The 20684-nt window shown below is 45.1% G+C and overlaps 1 protein-coding gene across 3 annotated transcripts in view; it reads left to right on the top strand.

Annotated features, from left to right (window-relative positions):
• The window catches only part of Cramp1 (cramped chromatin regulator homolog 1), a 49786-nt gene that overhangs the window by 23949 nt on the left and 5153 nt on the right, over positions 1 to 20684 (top strand). For all 3 annotated transcript variants that reach the window (XM_052194626.1, XM_052194624.1, XM_052194625.1), the window contains exons 7-20: positions 2951 to 3036; positions 3455 to 3578; positions 4562 to 4643; positions 5152 to 6327; positions 8616 to 8793; positions 10781 to 10962; positions 11046 to 11120; positions 13600 to 13681; positions 14907 to 15011; positions 15264 to 15442; positions 16043 to 16108; positions 16557 to 16788; positions 17677 to 17841; positions 18737 to 18882. In XM_052194626.1, the coding sequence (XP_052050586.1) occupies positions 2951 to 3036; positions 3455 to 3578; positions 4562 to 4643; positions 5152 to 6327; positions 8616 to 8793; positions 10781 to 10962; positions 11046 to 11120; positions 13600 to 13681; positions 14907 to 15011; positions 15264 to 15442; positions 16043 to 16108; positions 16557 to 16788; positions 17677 to 17841; positions 18737 to 18882 (2878 nt within the window). The remainder of the gene's footprint in view (positions 1 to 2950; positions 3037 to 3454; positions 3579 to 4561; positions 4644 to 5151; positions 6328 to 8615; positions 8794 to 10780; positions 10963 to 11045; positions 11121 to 13599; positions 13682 to 14906; positions 15012 to 15263; positions 15443 to 16042; positions 16109 to 16556; positions 16789 to 17676; positions 17842 to 18736; positions 18883 to 20684) is intronic.

The raw sequence follows: 20684 nt of genomic DNA on the forward strand, positions 1-20684 counted from the left end.
ACTGTGGAAGAGCATTGTGATCTGCCAAGACTGCTGGGTATCCTTAAATACCAATGATATTCCTGGATATAGCTTGTCTCAGATATAGTCAGAGGCCATCAGAAAATGGAGTACCAGCTGTGTTTGTTGGGGCCTTTGTAGGTGGGATTGACTTGCTTTGTGTCCCCATTTGAGACTCAGAGTCCAGCCTTCATTTCCATTTGCACTTACTTGTTTTTGCAAGGCTGAGCAGTTATCTGTCAGGACCTTTTCTGGGGAAGGCTGAAGCTAATGGGCTGAAGTGATCACCATTGTTATGGCCTCATCAATAGGTGAGAAGTGTCCTTTGAGGGATAGGACAGTTGTGATTTGATCTGGCAAGGACAGATCTTCCCTTGAACTTGCATAATATCTTAGTTTGCTATTTCCTAATACTCATGGACAACAGGTGGATGGGTGTACCATCTGTTGAAATACAATGAGTCAGGCAAATGTTTTGGTGCTGCTTACACATGCATCCCTGGTTCTTTGAGAATCAAATGGGAAATGGTGATGGCCCTGCAGCCTAAGAGTATTCCAAATCCTGTGTTCTTGTGTGGCTGCTTTGCTGGGTAGATAACCACCCCAATTGGTGATTTTTATTTTTTTTATTTTTTTTTAAGCAAGGCCACTATTGTTGAGATTTACCTGGCCCTATCCCAGCACCTACCTGGAATAGAGTTAGACAGCTATAGGGGCTTCTGGGTGTTAATGGGGTGAGTGTGCGTGTCAGCATGGGTTGAAGCTTGTAGCAAGGAGAAACAGGCCAGTGTCCTAGGTAAGATCCTGAGAAATTCAGAGTGCCTGTGCAGAAACTGGTGGGCGTCTTCCTTTCTTACTTGATAAGCACCTCACGTGGTCCTCTAGCTGTAGCACCTCACTGATGCTGTGTGACTGTGCTTCCATGAGAGGGCAGTGCTAGAGTGGAGGCTGCTGTGGCACTGCACCAGACAGGCAGGTTTATATCACTGAACAACCTCTTTCAGTGCCCATGAGTGTGTGCATGTGTGTATCTGTAGAACATTACATTGAAGTGATAGTAGATGAATGAATGGACAGATGTATGATGTGCCAGTAGGTGGTAGTAGATGGGGGAGTGACTGGCAGATGAGTCAGTAGGCACAATTACGAGTGAGCAGCATGGGTTAGTGTATGGGTGGGGAGGAAAGGAGATGCGGGTATGTAAAGAGATGTCAGGAGGAGAATGAGTAGATAGAGTGTGCTGCCGTCACATGGGGAGTTGCTGAGCTTTTTGTGTTGTATGATTGTGCCCACCTCTCGTGGCACTTCACTGTTGGAGCTGTCTCATGAGCACTTGCTGAAAGACGTAACCGTGCAAGGTTCCGAGACATCGTAATGCTAAAAATCCAAGGCATGGTCCTTTTCTGGATATTGGGCAAGGCTTTGTCCTTAGGAGATGTATGTCATGGTTCTTCTCTCCTGACTTTAGCCCTCAGGCCAGTTGTATTCTACTTTGTGTGTATACATTTGAGTTGCTCTTTAATCAAACATTGTTGTATGAGCAGAGCCTTTCCTGTGCTTGTTCTGCTCAAAGCTGTAGTTCAGATTCTTAACTCCAGGTTTAAGCAGCATTATTTTAGAACAACATTTTAAAACTTACTAAATAAGATGTAGTATAAATACATTCTGAAAGAATTTTTTTTCAGGTAGTATAAACATGTATAACCAGTAGCTACCCCATCTCCCTCCTCTCAATTAAAACTTTTCTCCCCTTAGGAAATTTACATGAATAAGTATTTAGATACTAATAAGAATTTGTACTAGTACAAGTATATCATTTTTTCCACATTTTTTGAATCCCCTCATGTATATGCTATCATTTTTGGTTGCCTTTCTTGTATACTTCTTAGAATTAAATAGTAAGAATAGAAGCTGCTTTCAAAACTGACGTACCCACAGCTGATGGTAATCAGTCAAAAAAAAAAAAAATGTGTTCAAGCCAGCCATAGTGGCCCATGTCTTTAATGGGACCACTATGGTTTAATAAACCAGCAGGAGGCAGAGGCAAGGAGATAGCTTTGAAATTGAGGTCACTCTGGGCTACATAGTGAGACCCAATCTTAAACAGCAACAGAAATGGGTTAAAGCAGAGAAGCATAAAGGGGTAGACAGCTTGAACATAGAAAATTTAGACTCATCCCACCCCCTCAGGTGACCAAAGCCTTTTCTTCAACCAGATCCAAAGTTCATCATTTATTCTTTCCAGAATCAAAGCAATGGGAACTTATGAGTCAGACTGATAAGTCTCAGCCTGGGCTGCCATGTTCACATCTGTTCAATCACTGTCTAAAAACCAGCTACCTTTTCTGAGTGCTTTGAAAGCATTCCACCTTTGTTTGGGTAGCCAAACAGTATTTCAGTGATATATATAATTGCTAATCTTCTGAAGCTCCAGCAAACAGACCTTAGCTGGCCTAAGGTCTTGGGCCTGTGGCATCTTAATGTAACTGCTTGTACCCTGGCCTGTGTGGATTACAGGGGGATGGTATTACACTGCTGTTACAAGTTGGTCATAAAGAGTTCACAAAGATGTCCTGTAAAGGTATGTAGGCAGGTCATGTGGAAGACACAAGCAGAGGCTCTGTGGCTTCTGTTGTAAGGTTATAAGGATGAGGAATGCTTGGAGATGGGCTGAGCAGAACAGCTCTCAGCACTGAGCTTAGTGTATATGATAATCAGTAGTCATGCTTGGGGCGCAGTACACTTTCCATAAACAGCACATGTCCCTTGTTAGGAGCGTAGCAGACATCTTAAGGTCCTGCCTATGCTTACCATCTGGGGTGACCATGATTGGCAGCATAGGGATCGGTTCTCACCGGGCCTTTGTGCCTGCCATACTTCAGACCTGATAACCCTTCATCTCTTCCACTCACGTGAAGTCCTCAGAATTGCTTGCAATTTCTTTTCCCAGAGCCACCACAGTACGTTATAAAGGGAGAAATCTCCGGATCAAGGCACCCATGTGCCGGGCCCTAAAGAAACTCTGTGATCCAGACGGTAGGTATCAGGGAAAGGGATGGCATATATTGTATCTTTCATGGTTGTTCTGTTCCATGATGGGCAGCATATAGTAGTTCGTGACTGACTTAATCTTCTCCTGTGAATAAACAGTTCTTGAAGTGACATCCTTGTGTCTAGTAAGAAGGTACGGCAACATTTTCACAGATACTGTCAGGAGTGAAGCTCTCATGGCCACTTGATGGCCTATCCATGGTTCTGCCTTTGCAAGTGCAACGTTTGCCATATTGAGTTTGACCCTTGCTAGGATTCCTTTGTTCTTTTTCCAGGCACAAGACTGTTTCATTTTCCAGTTCTCATTTCCCTGTGTTTTTCTGGCAAAACATTTCGTTTGGTCTTGAGGTTGGTCTGTACTGGGCTTTCATGGTCTCATTTTTTTATGGTCTCTTTTTCTCAGGTCTAAGTGATGAAGAGGACCAGAAGCCAGTGCGCCTGCCCCTGAAAGTCCCTGTGGAATTACAGCCACGGAACAACCACGCTTGGGCGAGAGTACAGAGCCTGGCCCAGAACCCACGTCTCAGGTGACATTTATGAGGAAAGGTCTTGATGCCAGGCAGGCATGAGGTTTTGGTGTTTGGGTTTCTCTCAGGGAATTCTAGAGAAACAGATTTTGTCCTCACATGAGGACAGGGTATGGAGGTGACACTATCATAAGAATACTCTGAGTTGAAGGGTAGTCTTAAGATCTTGAATTGTAATTCTACCAGGTAAGCTAAAAAATATCTTTGTTACTGCCTGCAGAATCTTCTTGTTTCCTGTAAAACTCCTCCATTTCTTTCTCACTGGCTTCCTGGAGATTTTTGGTTAATTTGTAAAGTACTGCCATACCTTTGGTCACTTCCCATTTACATTTGCTAAGCTGAAGTAACATTCATATCACTTTGAACAAGCTGTATGTTTACAGTTAAATGTCGTAGTGGGCTGGCTGTGCTATATACCCCTGATCTCAGCCAACTTCCAGCACATTGTCATCCCACGTGCTGTTGGCCATCACTTTGTCCAGTGCTCACTCCCAGCTGCTGTCTATTTAGTGCTTTCTATCTAGTCTCTTCTGGAAAGCTCATGCTAGACCACAAGAATCTGGTTTATTTGGCATCTCTTATTGGCCTACTGTTTTGAGATTCATCTATACTATAGCATGTGTCATATAGCATTCTTCATCTCCTCTGTGTGCATTTTACTCTCTTAGGGCTAGTTAGGGGTAGCTACATCCCTCTAACCTTGAAGACAGAGCACTGACAGAAGGGGTGATCATGTTTTCAGTGCTCACAACCTAGCTGAGCACTTGCACTGAAAAGGGTTCCTAGACTTCTCTGTTACTTATAGCTTTGTGAACCTACAGCGATTTCAACAGATGGGATATAGGATATAGATTTAGGAATAGGAGCTGAAGATGCTATAGATCCCCCTTCCAGTCCCTACTTGTCTGTCAAGTGGTTTTGGTACATGCAGTCATTAGAAATCTTCTAAGGGTGGCCTTATATAACTGTTTTTGATTTCATAGGATGATTGTGGAGCTACATCGCAAAGTCTCTAGCCTCATTGAGTTCCTGAAGCAGAAGTGGGCACTCCATGAAGTACGAATTGTATCTTTTTTCAAATGAAGCAGACCCTCCAAACTGTCAGCTATTCCTGCTTGAGAATGAGGTCTTGTTTTCTTCTCACTGCTGTGGGGCTCCATGAGAACTCAGCCCTCTTGGGTTTAGGTAGAGAGGCCTCCCTTGGAACTACTTGGACAGATTGTACTCAGTTCCACTCACTTCTCCACGTTTTGAGTGGTCAATTGTCTGGCCTCTGGGATGTGGCCTAAGTATCAGTAGATGTGGGCTGTGGGATGATATACACACATTTAAGCCTTCTTTGTGTCCTTGGGTGTTTATTGGCCCTGCATGTTTCCAAGAATAGTTTCTGTCATAGGTGTGAGTTTCCTGAACACACTGAATGCCTGAGCCAGCATAGTTTTGTAGTGGCTTGAGGAAAGTCACTAGGTGAGCCTGGGGAAGAAGACTGTTATCGAAGTTCAGAGCTCTTCACTGAGGAGCACTTTGGTCACAAGTGTAGTTGTTTGGAGTTACTCCTTGACAGTATACCCAGCGGAAGACACTTGAGGAGAGGCAGCTGCAGGGGTCAAGCACAGTGCAGACCCAGGAGAAGGTGGCATTGCATCTGTTCCCAGGAGAGAACTGCACGCTGACACCACTGCCGGGTGTAGCCCGTGTGGTGCACTCCAAGGCCTTCTGCACTGTACACTGGCAAGAAGGTGGCCGTTGCAAACAGGGCACTAAGGATACACACTCCCTCCCTCCAGCACAGATCCTGGGCATCCAGAGTGGACAGGGACTAGCCCGGGGCCAGCTGAAGTGCCAAAGGAGCAGTGCTGAAGGCAAGGGTGGGGGGCGACTCCTTCCCACTGCAGATGCTTCACAGAGCTCAGGGGAGAGCTCCCCTGAGAGTGCTCCTGGAGAGGGGGCAGCTCCAAGTTTGAGCAGCCCAGATGCCCCTGACAGAGCTCCTCATGGGCACCAGGACTCTGGACCACAGCTTGAGAAGACCCCTCTGACAGCCCATATAGTGGGCAGGGACAGCCCTATTCAAGAATCTGTGGCTGTGCCGTGTTCCTGCGGCCACCCCCCAGACTTAGAAGATGAACTCTCACTCCTTGACCCCTTTCCCCGGTACCTGAAGTCTTGCCAGGATCTCATCATCCCGGAGCAGTGCCGCTGTGCTGACATACAGTCTGGGAGAGAGCACCCTCCTCTTGGCAGGGTAGCTTCCCCAGAGACCCTCATTCCCAGCAGCAAGGATGTCACTGACAATGCTCCCCCTGGCCTGGACCCTCAACCTGGCACTGATCCTCAGCCTGACACCAGGCTTCAGTCAGATATTTGTACTAAAGAACTAGTGAATTCATGTCCTGAAGAGTCCCAGGAAAAAGGCAGCTCCTCAGAACCTCTGTTGTCTCAGGGACAGCCTGCTACTAGGCCTTCCAAGGAAGTCCCTGCCAGCCAGCTAGCCCAGCAACTACGTGAAGAAGGCTGGAGCTTGCAGACCTCTGAGAGCCTCACACTGGCTGAAGTCTACCTCATGATGGGCAAACCGACCAAATTGCAGCTGGAGTATGATTGGCTGGCTGTGCTGGGCCCGGAGAGCCAGGCACCCACAGCACAGGGCCAGACTGCCCTATCCCGCTCCTCGCCCTCAGCCCTCCACCAACAGCGCCTCCTGAACTGCCTCCTGAGGCTCATCTCCACTGAGGTCCACCCCAAGATGGTGAGTGGTTTAGACCATCTCAGGACACTTAAGTTGTTTAGGATGAGCTTGTATCTTGAGTGTCAAGCTTGTCTCTTCAGGATCCCAAAGGGTGACATAATTACCAGGACTGCAGGTCCTTATACCTTATGCCAGGGCTGATACCTCTCCTCAGCACTATGGAGGCAACCTGATTAGGTTATTAGAATTAACAGACTGTGATGGGACAGATGACAAGTTTAAAATACTTCAAATTTGGCCTTTTGTAGAGAGATTTGGTATGGTCTCCTGCTCAGAGGAAGCCAGGGCAAACCTTTGAGTCATGGGGACGTGAGAGGTTCTAGCCTTGGCTTCAACTGAAAGGTAAGTGCAGCAGTTTGCAACAGTTTTGTGGAAGAATTGCTGCCAAGGCACCCGAGGTACTCAGTACCACTGCACTCCTTGAGGCACATGCTACCATCTCGTTCCATGTAACTATTCTGAGACCAGTGTGGACTTAAAAAAAAAAATAACAAAAAACAAAAGGAAGGTAGGAATGAAGGAGGAAAACAAAAAAAGAGGTAGATATTGTAGAGGCAGGGATAGTTGTGGGGGTGTAGCTTCATTTTAGAAAATAGCTAAGTTCCTTTAGTGTCTTAATGGGGTGTGCTGAAATTGAAGAGTGTGTCAGAGACAGGTCATCTGTCCTTTGTTTCCCTACTTTTTCTGCCTGGAAAAGCTGTTGGAAGCAAGTTCCCTAAAAGTTCCCTGAAATACTCAATCTGAGGTGGGAATGCTATTATTCTCAGACTCTAGATTGCCAGTAGGAAGTTGCAGGGAACAGGGACAGCTTGGGAGTATTGGACCTGCAGTGGGCACTTGGGCAGAGTGAGGACCTGGGCATCTTGTGACGTAACCCTAGTAAGACAGAGTGTGGGTGCTTCTGGGAAGAGTTCAGAACTGAGCATCTGGTCAGGTCTTCCTGAAGTTGATAAGGCCCTAGAATAGGAACAGCAACAAAGAGGTGGGATGCCTTTGTGAGGCCCAAGGACTTGAAGCCATCCATTTTTTTGCTGTCAATTTGTATGTGAAAATGTGGGTGCTCAAATGCCATGGCACGTGTGGGATTGGAGGACAATTGTTCGGGAGTTGGTTCTTCTCCCCTCACTTCCTTTTGTAAGGCAGTTTTTTCTTTTTTTCTGTTCTACCCTTCACTTCTTCTCCAGGCTGGTGGCCGCGGGCTAGTCTATTCTGTCTCCTATCTTATTGCTGGGGTTCTGGGATTACGGGTGTGTACCCTCATATCTAGCTATTTACATGGTTTCATTGAATCAAACTCAGATCCTTAGGCTTGTTCATGATGTGCCTTTATCTGCTGAGCCATCTCGTTGGCCCCTGAAGCCATCCCTTAAAGGGCTTTGGACACCCATGAGGTTTGGAGCTAGGCAAAAGGCTTTTCAACTGTGACCACTTTTCAGGAGTGACTCTCTTACCTCCGTTCACAGTAGTAGAAGTTAGCATGATTGTCTCAGGCTAGCTTTTTTCACATGGCTTTTCAAAAAGACAAGCTTTTGTCACTCACCAATCTGAATTCCCTGTGCCATAACTCTGCTTAGAATGGGTAACACCAGACTGTGGGTCCCTGTCCCCTCTCTCAAAGAACTGCTTGTCTATCGTCACCACCACCCCCAGCCAGTGGGGGGCTAAGTGCTCCTGAGGAAAGCAGTATGTGGTTCAATTGTTACCTCACTCCCTGAGGAGTCACACCTTCCCCCTTTCCTTTTTCTTGCATTTCTTGAAGTTTCTCATGATTCTTTTTTGTTTTTAAGATGCCTTACCACATAGCACAGGCTGCCTGGCTTTGAACACATTCTGTAGATCAGCTTTGCTCAAACTCAGATGAATCTGCATGCCTTTGCTTCAGAGTACTAGACTAAAAGTGCATCGCACATGTTCCTTAGTCTTTTTTCATCACTTGAGAATTAGAATTAGTCAGGTGTGCCTAATGCTTATGATCCTAACACTTGGAAGGCTAAGGCAGGCAGGTCACCAGAGGTTTGAGGCCAGCCTAGGCTCTTTAGTAGACACATACCAGCTAAGGCTACACTACCCCCCAGAACTGGAGAGATAGCTCAGCAGTTAAGGAGGCTTACTGCTTTCCAGAAGACCAGAGTTCAGTTCCTTGCAATGATGTGGGGGTGTGAGGTGTGCAAGTGACTTTGGGGCGTTCCAAAGTTTTGCCACCATAGAAGTGAATATCCTTAGGATACTTGTGTTGGAACCATTTTCTTGAGCTGAACCTTTGTAATTTTTGGCTGGTATCTTTCTAGGCTTTTGAACCAAACACAGCATCAACAGCTTCAGTCAGGCCCGCCCAGGAGGAACAGTCCATAACCCCACCAGGGAAGGTAGTGACCATCAGCTCTCGGAGTCCCCGCTGTTCTAGAAACCCGTCTACCCTACGAAGCAGCAAGACCTTCCCATCTGCTTCTGCACCTTGCTCCCCAGGTATACTTCAAGAGTATCCATGTGTCAAAACTAAACATATGGTCCTGTTATCTACCACCCATGTCTAGTGCACATAGTAGAGAGCGAATATCATCTCCATTGGGGATGACGAACACAGGGGACTTTTGTAAAGGACCTAGTTCGTGTGATAAGCAGAGAGGGTGGTCTGGTCTCATTGGAAGTTTTGTGTCAGAAACCTTCATAAAAACTAAGTTGGTTGCCGGGCAGTGGTGGTGCACGCCTTTATTCCCAGCATTTGGGAGGCAGAGGCAGGTGGATTTCTGAGTTCGAGGCCATCCTGGTCTACAGAGTGAGTTCTAGGATAGCCAGGGCTACACAGAGAAACCCTGTCGCAAAAAACAAACAAATACTGAGTTGGTGGCTTACAGCCACTAAAGAGGATTAGTTCTATAATCTGTAATGACTTTATTTTCTTTACATCCAAACATTAGAATAAAGCAGTCTTCAATTAAGGCGTGTGCTTGCAGTTTAGTGCAAATTTGGAAAGAAAGATGGGATAACTTTTGTCTTAGAATATCCTTAAATTTCATCTGAGAATTACTTTTTTGTGTGGAAAGCCATCACACGCGCCAGGCAGTCACTTCGCTGCTAAGCTCTCACCCCAGCCCCTAGGAAAATGTAAGTCTCTACTGAACACCTGAATCCAGGACAGTCATGCTCCTTTCCCAGGATCACTTTGCTTTAAGTCTACAGAGTCCCTTCTATTTCACTTCTGTAAGGGAGGCCCGAAGATAACAGTAATTCTTTTGGCAAAAAGAATTTTTTTTTTTTTTTTTTTTTTTTTTTTTTTTTTTTTGGTTTTTCGAGACAGGGTTTCTCTCTGTGTAGCCCTGGCTGTCCTGGAACTCACTCTGTAGACCAGGCTGGCCTCCAACTCAGAGATCCGCCTACCTCTGCCTCACAAGTGCTGGGACTACAGGCGTGCGCCACCACTCCCGGGAAAAAGAAATGTTTTAAGAATACTGTTTTTCATTCAAGAACATTAGTGGCATTACAGTATCTCTGACTTAATATTTTGTGAGCAGCTTTTCCACTAAAGACTATTTGCCTGATAATCCTTCCAGAAACCTGTGTGAACTCTAGCCTGTGTTTTGGAGGCACGCCTTCCCAGTTGCTCCTTTTCTTTTCTTGCTTCCTCTTTCTTACGCCTTTAGGCGGCTGCCTCAGGCAGTAGCAGCTAAGCCACCAATCCCTGAAGATAGAGGCATGTTGCCTGAAGTGCGTCTCGTAGCAAGCAGCTCAACACTGCTGTACCTTCTAGTGAATTTTTTTAATGGCCTAACATTTTTTGTCTGATTGAGGATTATAGGCCCAGGGACCTGTTCTTTCAGACATGTGTGCCATGTCTAGCAAGCTTGGCCTGTGAACGGAGAGGCCCATGCCAAGCTATGAGCCTTGAAGGTGCTTTGTAGCCGCACTACCTCAATGGAATGTCAACAGTGTTCCTGTGAAATAAGTATTTTCTATCCTTTTATTACTGGGACTGTTTTCTACAAAATAAGGGACTTTAACCATGATCTAGCGCACTTTTTGTAATTAACCTGTGTTACACAAACAGCTGTATAGGCACGTAGCCACATTCTTTTTCAGATGCACTTTAGTGACAGCTTTCTTGCTGCCTTGTGAAGTTGAGTTATTATAGAGACAAGATGGTGTGTTGTCAACCAGCCTTCACAGAGAGTCTGCTTTTGCTCAGCTAGGGATGCTCCAACGTCCTTATAGCTCAGAAGTCTTGATTAGTTGTCCTGCCTTCTTTCTGAACATAGAACAGTAGTAATGTGCTTTTACTCAGGAGGCCTGCAGTCCCTGGAAAATGGGACCAGGAATCGAAGGAAGAAAGGTAGGACTTTTCTGAGTTAGGTAAATGCAGGTGAAAGGTGTAAGGAGATTTCCTTCTTGGCTTGCTTCCTAGTGGGGCTGCCTTTGCCCTGGAGGGGGATATAGATGATTCTCCTTTCTGTTCCAGGTTTGAGAAATCCTCCAAGGCCTCTCTTGGTGGCTGGTCCCTCCAGTACAGGAAGCAGTGACTCAGATGGTAGCCTCTTTGCTGTCCCAACAACTTTGCCACCAAATAGTCGACATGGAAAGCTCTTCTCTCCCAGTAAGGATGCGGAGCTGACTTTTAGGCAGCACTTGGACTCCATCAGCGTGAGTGCAAGGAATACCAGGTGGGGTGGTATGCTTTGCAGATAGAATTTCTGTTTACTGGGCTCATGTTTTTTCTCTCATAGATACAGTCAGACTTTTTCTCACCAAAGCCCAAGAAACTACGGAAACGGCACTTACGGAAGCCACTGGTGGTCCAGGTAAGGGAACATTTTTGTTGTTGTTGTTGTTGTTGTTGTTGTTTTTCCCCAAGACAGGGTTTCTCTGTGTAGCCCTGGCTGTCCTAGAACTCACTCTGTAGACCAGGCTGGGCTCGAACTCAGAAAAACACCTGCCTCTGCTTCCTAAGTGCTGGCATTAAAGGTGTGTGCCACCCCTGCCTGGATAGGGAACATTGTTTGAGTTTATGTGGCTGCATTGTGTTTGTCAGGTCCATACTTTAGCTGCAGACACAGGCTACACATGGCATCCAAGAAAGAAGGCAGCAGTGTCTCCAGATGTGAAGGAAGTGAGTCGTAGTAATATAGCCATAGGAATTTGTGAATGTAGGTGATTTTTGGAAGACATGGTAATTTTTGGAGACCAATTTCCTATTTTCAGTCTCTTAGAAACCTTTTTCTCTAGGTCTGGTGAAGTAGCTCAATAGAGAAAAGTACTTGACCTGAGTCTTAATATTTCAGTTCTATCCCCGGGTTCCACATGCTAGAAGGAAAAATCCAACCTGTAAATGTTGTTTTTTAACCTCTATACTCATTTCATGCTGTATCTATACACTAAATAAGTAAACATAATTTTAAAATTGAAAAGAAAATATTTACTTTGAGATTAGGTTATTCATAAGTAGGTATGCTGAGCATAGTGGCTACAGAGTGAGACCATGCTACAAAACATTTGTTCACATACTCTTAGTTCTCAACTTAACTTTGCTATCTCTGATCCTTTGTCCTGGAATTAGGAAAATGTTTCTGACTTGATACAGGCTCTAAGGTTGCTGAATTCAGCATTTGAATAGTAAACCAAACCCCATAGTCTAAATACAGTCTGTTTTGTTTTATGGATGAGAGTGTGTGCGGTGGCACAGTGTATGCCAGGTCTATGTGTGGGGAGGCCAGAGGTTGAGATCAGGTGTCTTCCTTAGTGCTCTCCACCTTAAAAATTGAGACAGTGCTTCTCACTTAAACTCAGACCTCCAAGACTAGCTAGTCTAGCTATCTAGCTTGCTCACGGGATCTCCTGTCTCTGCTTCCTGCAATCTGGAGTTAAAGGTCCAGGCCCACCTGAAATGCGTGTGGGTACTAGGTGATCTGAGTTCCTGACTTACAGGAACTTACATGTTCCTTGACATGCATGACAAGTGCTTACTCCCTGAGACATCTCCCCACCCCCAGCCTATCTCTATTATTTAAAATATCCATAGTGGGCGTTGGTGTGTGTGTGTGTGTGTGTTATTTTAAATATCCATATATGTGTGTACATATATGTATATATATTATATCATAAAACTCACTTTTTAAAGTATGTACTTGGATGGGTTTTAGTATAGGTATGAGGTATTAGCAGCTCATGATCTTTTCATAGAATACTTTCATCACCCAAAAGAAGCCCTGGTCCCACAACTACCAGTCCACCCACTATTTTTATGGACTTGTCTATTCTATTTCCTCTAATGGGATTGTACAGCATGTGGTCTTACTTAAAACTTTTGTAAATGAGTAAAGCTTTATTGACATAGAGCTATGGTCCTTATGTCTATACTGTCTGCGCTGCTTCCCTGTCACAAGATCAGGGGCAAGAGTGGTCCCAAAGCATTCTGTCTGGCCCTTTATGGAAAAACTTACTGAGCACTGCCTCAGCCTTCAGAATGAAGTGTGGTGAGCCCAAGAGTGCAGAGTTGTTAGTGACCTGAGTGCACTTTCATCTCCAGCAATAGCTCTTTCTGTTCTCCAGTGTTTGCCAACATCCTGGGAAGATCATGCATGAGAAAATGTCTCACAGTACCCTGAGTCCTTTATGTATTAACAGAATATCAACTCTGTCAGACTCAGTTGTGTGCTGATCTATTGTGGTTGACAGGTCCATGTAAATGTTTCATTGTTACCAATGTCAGTGGCAGTGCAGTTTCTTCTCAGCTTACTGGGTACTTAAGTGTATCAGGACCCCTTTATTCATGTGCAGGAAGGAGACTGGAAATGATCATTTCTTGTTTCTCAGTTCCTCTTGTTACAAGCAGTAATTAACTTTCTCCATCCTGACCACCAAAATGTGCAGCATTGAGCCCCATCAGCTTACTCCATGGTTGTAAACAAATGCTATATTCAATTGCCTGTGTCAAGCCAAATCCAGATATTCTGGGTTTGAACTAGATCCTTCTGATATTTCTGTAGTTTTCCTTGGGAGGAGCATCTTATTCCCAGCATTCTAGTGTCTTATTTATTTATTTATTTAGACACTAGTGTCTTTCTGTTTTGTTGTTTTGTTTTTGTGGGTTTTTTGTGGTGTGTGTGTGTGTGTGTGTGTGTGTGTGGCCTTCCATGGCTGTCCTAGAACTAGCTCTATAGAGCAGGCTGGCCTCAAACTCAGAGATACACCAGGTGCTGGGATTAAAGTCGTGCATCCCCACCACCTGGCTGACAGGGATGTATTATCATCTTTACTATTTGCTTTTTTTTTCTCTCACAGAGGACACTGCTCCCTAGACCTTCTGAAAACCAGTCCCACAATGTGTGCTCCTTCTCCATCCTGTCTAACTCTCCTATAGCTGGTAAGGCCAGGCACTCTGCCTCCCTGGGATAGCTTTCTCTGAGTATTACCTGAATGTTCCTCACTGTGGGTTTCCATGCTATAATATATGACATTTCTATTGTACCTGTTCATTCTTCCAACATGCACTAATTATATACTGTTCCCCCTGTGCTGCACCTAGCTGCCATTATGGGCCAGCCTCTGCCACTGGCTGGAGTATGCTTCTTTAAAAGTGTGCTCTGTTGTCTTTGTTGGCAGCATCACTGAGTTGAGTTCAGTGGCGTGTTTTCACTTTCTGCCTATAAAGCCACAGTAGGCACTTAGGAAATACTATGTTGTTGAGTGTGTGATCACATGTCTTATTTGCATCTGTAAATGTAGTGGCTGTCGTGGTACTTTGAAGCAAGTCTCAAAGTGTTCCTCAGTGAGTACACATGCTCACTGATATATCTTGATTAATCTTTTTTCACTCATGGTTCTGGGGATCAAACCTAGAACTATAGGCAACAGAGTACTGCTGTACTGCTAACCTATGCCTTCAGCATTTAATAATCTGGTTTATTTACTTTTATGTGCATGTGTAAGTGCCTGTCTGGGCACCAAAAGCCCATGAAGGCCAGAAGAGGTGTTAGATCTCCTGCAGTTAGAGGTGGTTATGAATCACTAACTGGGTGCTAGGAAACAAACCAGGGTCCTTTGCAAAAGCAGCAAGTACTCTTTTTTTTTTTTTTTTTGGATTTGGTTTTTTCGAGACAGGGTTTCTCTGTGTAGCCCTGGCTGTCCTGGAACTCACTCTGTAGACCAGGCTGGCCTCGAATTCAGAAATCCGCCTGCCTCTGCCTTCCAGAGTGCTGGGATTACAGGCATGCGCCACCAACGCCCCACCAGCAAGTACTCTTAACTACTGAGCTATCTCTAGTCCCTTGATGGCTTGTTTCTTTTATTCTTCAGTTGTGTTTAGTTTGTGTATGGATGTTTTACCTGCATAGATGTCTGTGCAGCATGTGCTTGTCTTATGTATGGTTGTGAGCTGTCATGTGAGTCCTGGGAACTGACCCTAGATATTTTCTTTACCGGGAGCCTGTATGATTTGATCTCACTCCCCACATTAACAAGTGTCTGGAATGTTGAGTGGCTTGCTGTGGTCCTAGCTATGTCTGTGAAGGAAACCCTTCATAGCTCATTGTGCAGGGCAGGGCATGGACAAACCAGTTGATATGGCTACATTTGTCTTCCTCTCACAGGGAGAGGCTGGTTCCGGCCCATCCAGTCTTCTCTGACCAAAGCAGCTCTGTCTCGACCCATAGTGCCCAAGGTCCTCCCATCTCAGGCCACCAGTCACCTGCCCAGTAAGTGTGTAATGTGCACAGTGACAACCACTATGTTCCTTAGTTGCTTTTTTTTTTTTTTGACATACGTCTTTGTAATATTCTCTTCTTCTCCAAGGCATAATGTCTTACTGCTTTGCTAAGAGTATATCAAATTCCTTGGCTCTTCACTGAAGAGAGGTGTGAGGGAGAAGCTGTCCCAAGCTCTCTGGGCATACATCATGGAGTGGAGTGTTATGGAACAGAGGTTTGATATATCACTCCTGTTGCTAGGTGCCATCGACTTAGCAGCTCAAAGTGCTGGCATCATCCCTGGAAGTCCCTTGCCAGTTTTAGATACTGATGGCTCATCTGGCATCTCTCCACTGTCTTCAGAACCAGCAACCACTGCCATCTCGGGGCAGGGTGACACTGGACCACACCAGAACAGAGACCCTGTTACTGCTGTAAGGGTGAGAACATTTTCAAGAACTGTTTGGTAATAACAGTAGCTTCTGAAATGAGGTCATAGGCCTGTTGCACCTTTGGAGGACTGATGATTAGAGGAAACACTGAACCAGAGAAACCAAGATTTTAACACCTACCACGGAGCATAGAGTGGGAGGTGGTGAAGAGACCTGTTTGCTGTGTGATTCTAAAGAATCCATTGCTAAAACATACATGAGGGTGTAGTTTTGGATTTTATCCCAGTAGGCTGACATCAGCCCTTGGGTCCCCACTTAGAAGGTACTAAGTGCTTGGTATATCTCTGTGCAAAACAGTTTGTATGGCCTTGACCATTCTTTTTCCTGAATCTCCAAATGTTCCAATTCCTTGGCCTGTTGGAGTGGAGGCTGTGTTGGGTAGACCCCATGGAGCTCTGAGATTATGTAGTTAGCCTGCTACTTGTTCCCCATCATTTCCTGCCTAGAGCACAATCCAATTCTTCACCTGTTTATAGGGACACCCGCTTAACTAAGAACAATTTTTCTTTGGTGTACAGCCAGACAAGTACTTTGGCTGTTTTTTTTTTTCTCAATGTGGACCATTCAGAGGTCTTCTTGTTGTTCCAGGGCACTAATGACCCATTTATCAGCATTACAAGACCAGAGCAGGATCCAATGGCTGATGGTTTCCAGGTAGAGTACATTCTGGGGTTTCAGTGTCCTCTCTTCCTGAGCGCATGAACTGTGCTTTCCAGCAGTGTTGTCCTTTCACCTACCTTGCTTATTGCCATTGCTTCCTGGATGAAGGGACTATGTTGTCCCTTCTCCAGCTTCCTTTGTAAACCCCCATATCTGAAAGGACTGGGTTTTCTGGGTTCGAGAATAGGCAGTAATCAGCTGGTAGCTTTGGAGCCTTATTCTCCACTAGATACTGCCAGTGGGAATAGGCTCACCCTGTCCTGGTTTAACTTTCTTTAAATATACTTCCTGGAAGAAGTATATTTCCTGAGTGTGCTCCTCTCTTGGGAGAATGGTGGATCCCTGCATTTCTTGCAGCTGCCAAGCTAGAGGTGGGTGTTGTACTCACTGTTACAAGTACTGATGGGTACCTTGTGTCTGAATAAGATTTGTTCCCTACCAGGGATCATCTGTTCTGACCTTACCTGAGCTGTCCAAGGCTAATCTCCAGAATGGTCTGTCCATACCTTTACCCTCATCAGAGAGCTCCAGCACCCGTCTCTCCCCACCCAATGTTTCTGCACTGCTGGACATATCTCTACCTGGCCCACCCGAGGATGTTCTCTCGCAGGGAGAACCTGCCACACAGATCAGCGACTCCATCATTGAAATTGCCATCAGCTCTGGCCAGTACAGTAAGTACAGCGAGTACAGTAAGTACAGTGAGTAAAGTGAGTACAGTAAGTACAGATATCTTAGGGGCCTTCCTTAGGCTCTCACTGGGATGCACAGCCAGACTTACAAGAAGCAGACCTGATCTGCCTGTTTGCCAAACTTGCTGGCAAAGTTCCTGTTAACTATCATTTTTAGTTTTGCATATCTACCACTACAAGGTGCCACTGCCTGACTGGCAGGAGCAGTTACTGGTCACTGGGGCCACTAGTGGTCTGGTTGAGTTGCTCCTGGCCTTGAGGTAAGAATGGGATGGTTTTGAAGGCTCTTTGAAGCCTGGGGATCAGCTTTCTATTTGTGCATCTGGAAGATGACTTAGATGTATCAGGTAGTGCTTAGCAAGTAGCTGCACAGATAGTTACCAAGGGCCTGGTCTCACTTGTTCTGTGATACTGTTCTTACTGGCAGTGGCACAGCTATTTTGCCTGCTGACAAGATTCAGATATACTTCAGGCAGCTGTGAATTCACAGCCTTCAGCCCATGAGCTTGATAGGTCCCTGACTGGTTTGAACCTTATTTTTCTCAGATGTAGACTGAGAACTGTGTGTACCCCACAGGATGGAATCGGGAGCATCTTGTTTGCCATGGGACTGGTGCAAATACTGTGAAGATTATTGGCATAGTACTGTGGGCACAGAGTCTCCCTATCCCTGCCTGCTGTGTTTTGCATTCTTAGAGCATAAAGTTGACCTGAAGGCTGTGTGATCCTTCTTTATACACAGCTGCTATTCCTTTGGTGTGGGCCCAGTGCATCCTTGGTCTCCTGGGTTCAACAGTACATAACCTCTGTCTCCTGCTATCTTGCTGTGGGTTCAGGGAAGCATCTCTGACCTTGGTTTTTGGTTGACAGGTGAAGGAGTTCCTCTTTCTCCAGCAAAATTGAACGGCAGTGACAGTTCCAAGAGTCTTCCCTCCCCATCCAGCAGCCCACAGCCCAACTGGATTGCCTCTCCCACTCATGATCCCCAGTGGTATCCCAGTGACTCTACAGATTCTTCACTCAGCAGCTTGTTTGGTGAGTGTTTTTGGAGGACTCTTCTTTCCAAGGTTAGAAGTTAGGCTAGACCTCAGTTCTTTTTCTTGTTTTTCAAGTATTTATTTCTGAGTTAACAGAAAAGTGTAATGTGTATATATGAGAGCACAGATTTCAGTTCACAGTTCATTGGATATTGACATGCTTGTAGACTCTAAGAGCCCACAGCCCAGTATAGACAGATCATTCAAGTCATTCATGTGATTCTTAATGCCTTCTCCGATCTATTTAGCCTCCCCAACCCCTTCTTACAGAACTCTTGCAAAGACAGATAGACCAGACCATCTTTATGTTCCCAGTTTCTTTTTTTTTTCTTTTTTTGTTTGGTTGTTGGGTTGGTTTTTGCGGCAGGATTTCTCTGTATAGCCCTGGCTGTCCTGGAATTTATTTATTTATTTATTTATTTATTTATTTATTTATTTATTTAATGTATATGAGTACACCATTGCTTTCTTCAGACACACCAGAAGAGGGCATCAGATCCCATTACAGATGGTTGTGAGCCAACATGTGGTTGCTGGGAATTGAACTCAGGACCTCTGGAAGAGTAGAGTGGAACCAGTCTCACACCCCATGGTTTTGCTGTCACAAGAAACAGTGCAAACATGAGTAGAAATCAGCTGCAATCTATGAAGTCAGAATCAAACTTAATGCCTATCAGTGAAGGTCTGCCACAGAAAATAGAATACAATGTAGGAAGAGCACAGCACCTGTGGCCCTTGGAAATGGGAAAGATGAGTGCACAGTAACACAGATAACAAAGCCTTCTATAGCATGATGCCCTCTGTAGCCCTTGACACACGGATGCAGGTGGGGACCTAAAGGGCCCTGACTGGACTACCCTGACACTCATGCCTGACTTACCTTCCTTCCACAGCCAGCTTCATATCTCCAGAGAAGAACAGAAAGATGCTACCAACTACTGTTGGGGCCAACAGTGGCACATCTTTGCTTGGCCCTAGCTTGTTGGATGGAAATTCGAGAGACTCTTTTGTGTCCAGGTCTCTGGCTGATGTTGCAGAAGTAAGTTCAGCGTCATATTCCTGATCTTTTAACTTTCCACCTTATTCTGGAGGTGGGTCTTAAGCAATGCTCATTGAGACTTATGTCAAAGAGAAGAGTATACAGGTCTTTAGTCTGAGAGATCTGGCTGCACTTGGGCAACTGATATGGCCCATAGCAAACTCTTAAGTCCTAGGTGCCCTTTGTAGGGTTCTTAATTTGGGAAGCCTGGGGTCAGGGTGGAGAACAGGTTACCAAAAGCAGGCAGAATGCTGTTGTGCTTCCTCTTCACATCCTCCCCTCGCTCTGTGACCTTGGGTTGACACAGTTACCTGGTCTATATACTGTGCCATTTGAGGGTTGAAGATGTTCCTCTATCACTTTTTCTGCCCTTCCTGCAGGTCTTTTAGGGAGCATTTCCCTGTAATGTGCTGTGGCCATGATCCTGTGGAACTTGGGAACAGGTTCTGCAGTAGAATTCTGTCCTTTTTCTGTGTGTGCTTTTCCATGTTTGGACTAGGTTGTCCGTTACTGCAGTCAGCCAGGGTTCCTCCCATTGTCTGTATATGCTCAGCCAGTTAGGATTCCAGTACCAATGCTGGTGGGAGGAGTGAGTACAGCTATGGTGATGGGTACAGAGCTGTAGACATCATGAGAGACTTAATCAAAATTCAACACCATTCGAGAAGAATCCTTAAGTAGCATTTCCCAAGTTGGTTCCCTTGGATAACAAGGCCTTGGTAATTATTCCAGGAGAGTTTTATATCCAGACACTTGAGGAAAAGTACAGGTCAAAACAATATTCAGAATAACTATTTCCTTGAGGCATGGTAACATAAACCTGTAATCCCAGCATTGACTTGGGAAACTGAGGTTGGAGAATAGCTGTGGGTTTGAGATCAGCCTAGCATACAGAATGAGATCCTGTCTTAGAACAACAAAAATCAAACGATATAAGCTACAACGTTTTTCACAATTACATTAACTAAAAAATACATTAGTTTCTCAGTTTTGCAATGTGGGTTTTGAGACTGGAATTGTAGAATCCTAGTTTCTCAGTTTTGCAATGTGGGTTTTGAGACTGGAATTGTAGAATCCTAGTTTCTCAGTTTTGCAATGTGGGTTTTGAGACTGGAATTGTAGAATGCTTTGATGACTTCTGAGTTGAACCATGGCATGCTTGGCCGTTTCAAAACAGTGTTAGAGTAGAGAGGTTGAAGAGATGGCCAGATAGTTTTAAGAACCTCTACGAGCAATCATGAGAATAGGCATTTGGATCTCAGCACCCATGTAATAACCTGGCCATGCAGCCTGTGCCTGTGACCCAGCTGTGACTATGGGAAAGTCTGAGCAGGAGGATCACTTCTTGAGTAACAGCCTAGCCTAAAAGAAGAAAGGCCTAGGATCAGGAGGAAATCCTGCCTCGAAAGAATGGGTGGGGAGTGATGGAGGACACCTGGAACATGTGGACACGCAGATGTGCATGTATTCACACACAGACAAATACTAACATAAATAAATAAAAACATGGATACAGCCATACTGGGAATCTTCTCACATCATCTTTCTGTGGTCACATGAGTATGGAGGCCAAAATTCCATGAATCTTCCTTAATTGTGCTCCATCTTATTTTTTACATTTCATTTATTCATAAACACTGTCCTTGTGTGGTCCAGTGGCAGTGAGGAGTTAGATCTGAGGGCGACTTATGAGAATTGGTTCTTTCCTACTCTTTGGGCCCCAGGGATTGAACTTGAGTTGTCTGGCTTGGCAATAAGCACCTTTTCCCATCGAATGTCATACTAGCTTGTTACCTTATTTA

Source organism: Apodemus sylvaticus, chromosome 10 (genome assembly GCF_947179515.1).
Source record: "Apodemus sylvaticus chromosome 10, mApoSyl1.1, whole genome shotgun sequence".
NCBI classification, from domain to species: Eukaryota; Metazoa; Chordata; class Mammalia; order Rodentia; family Muridae; genus Apodemus; species Apodemus sylvaticus.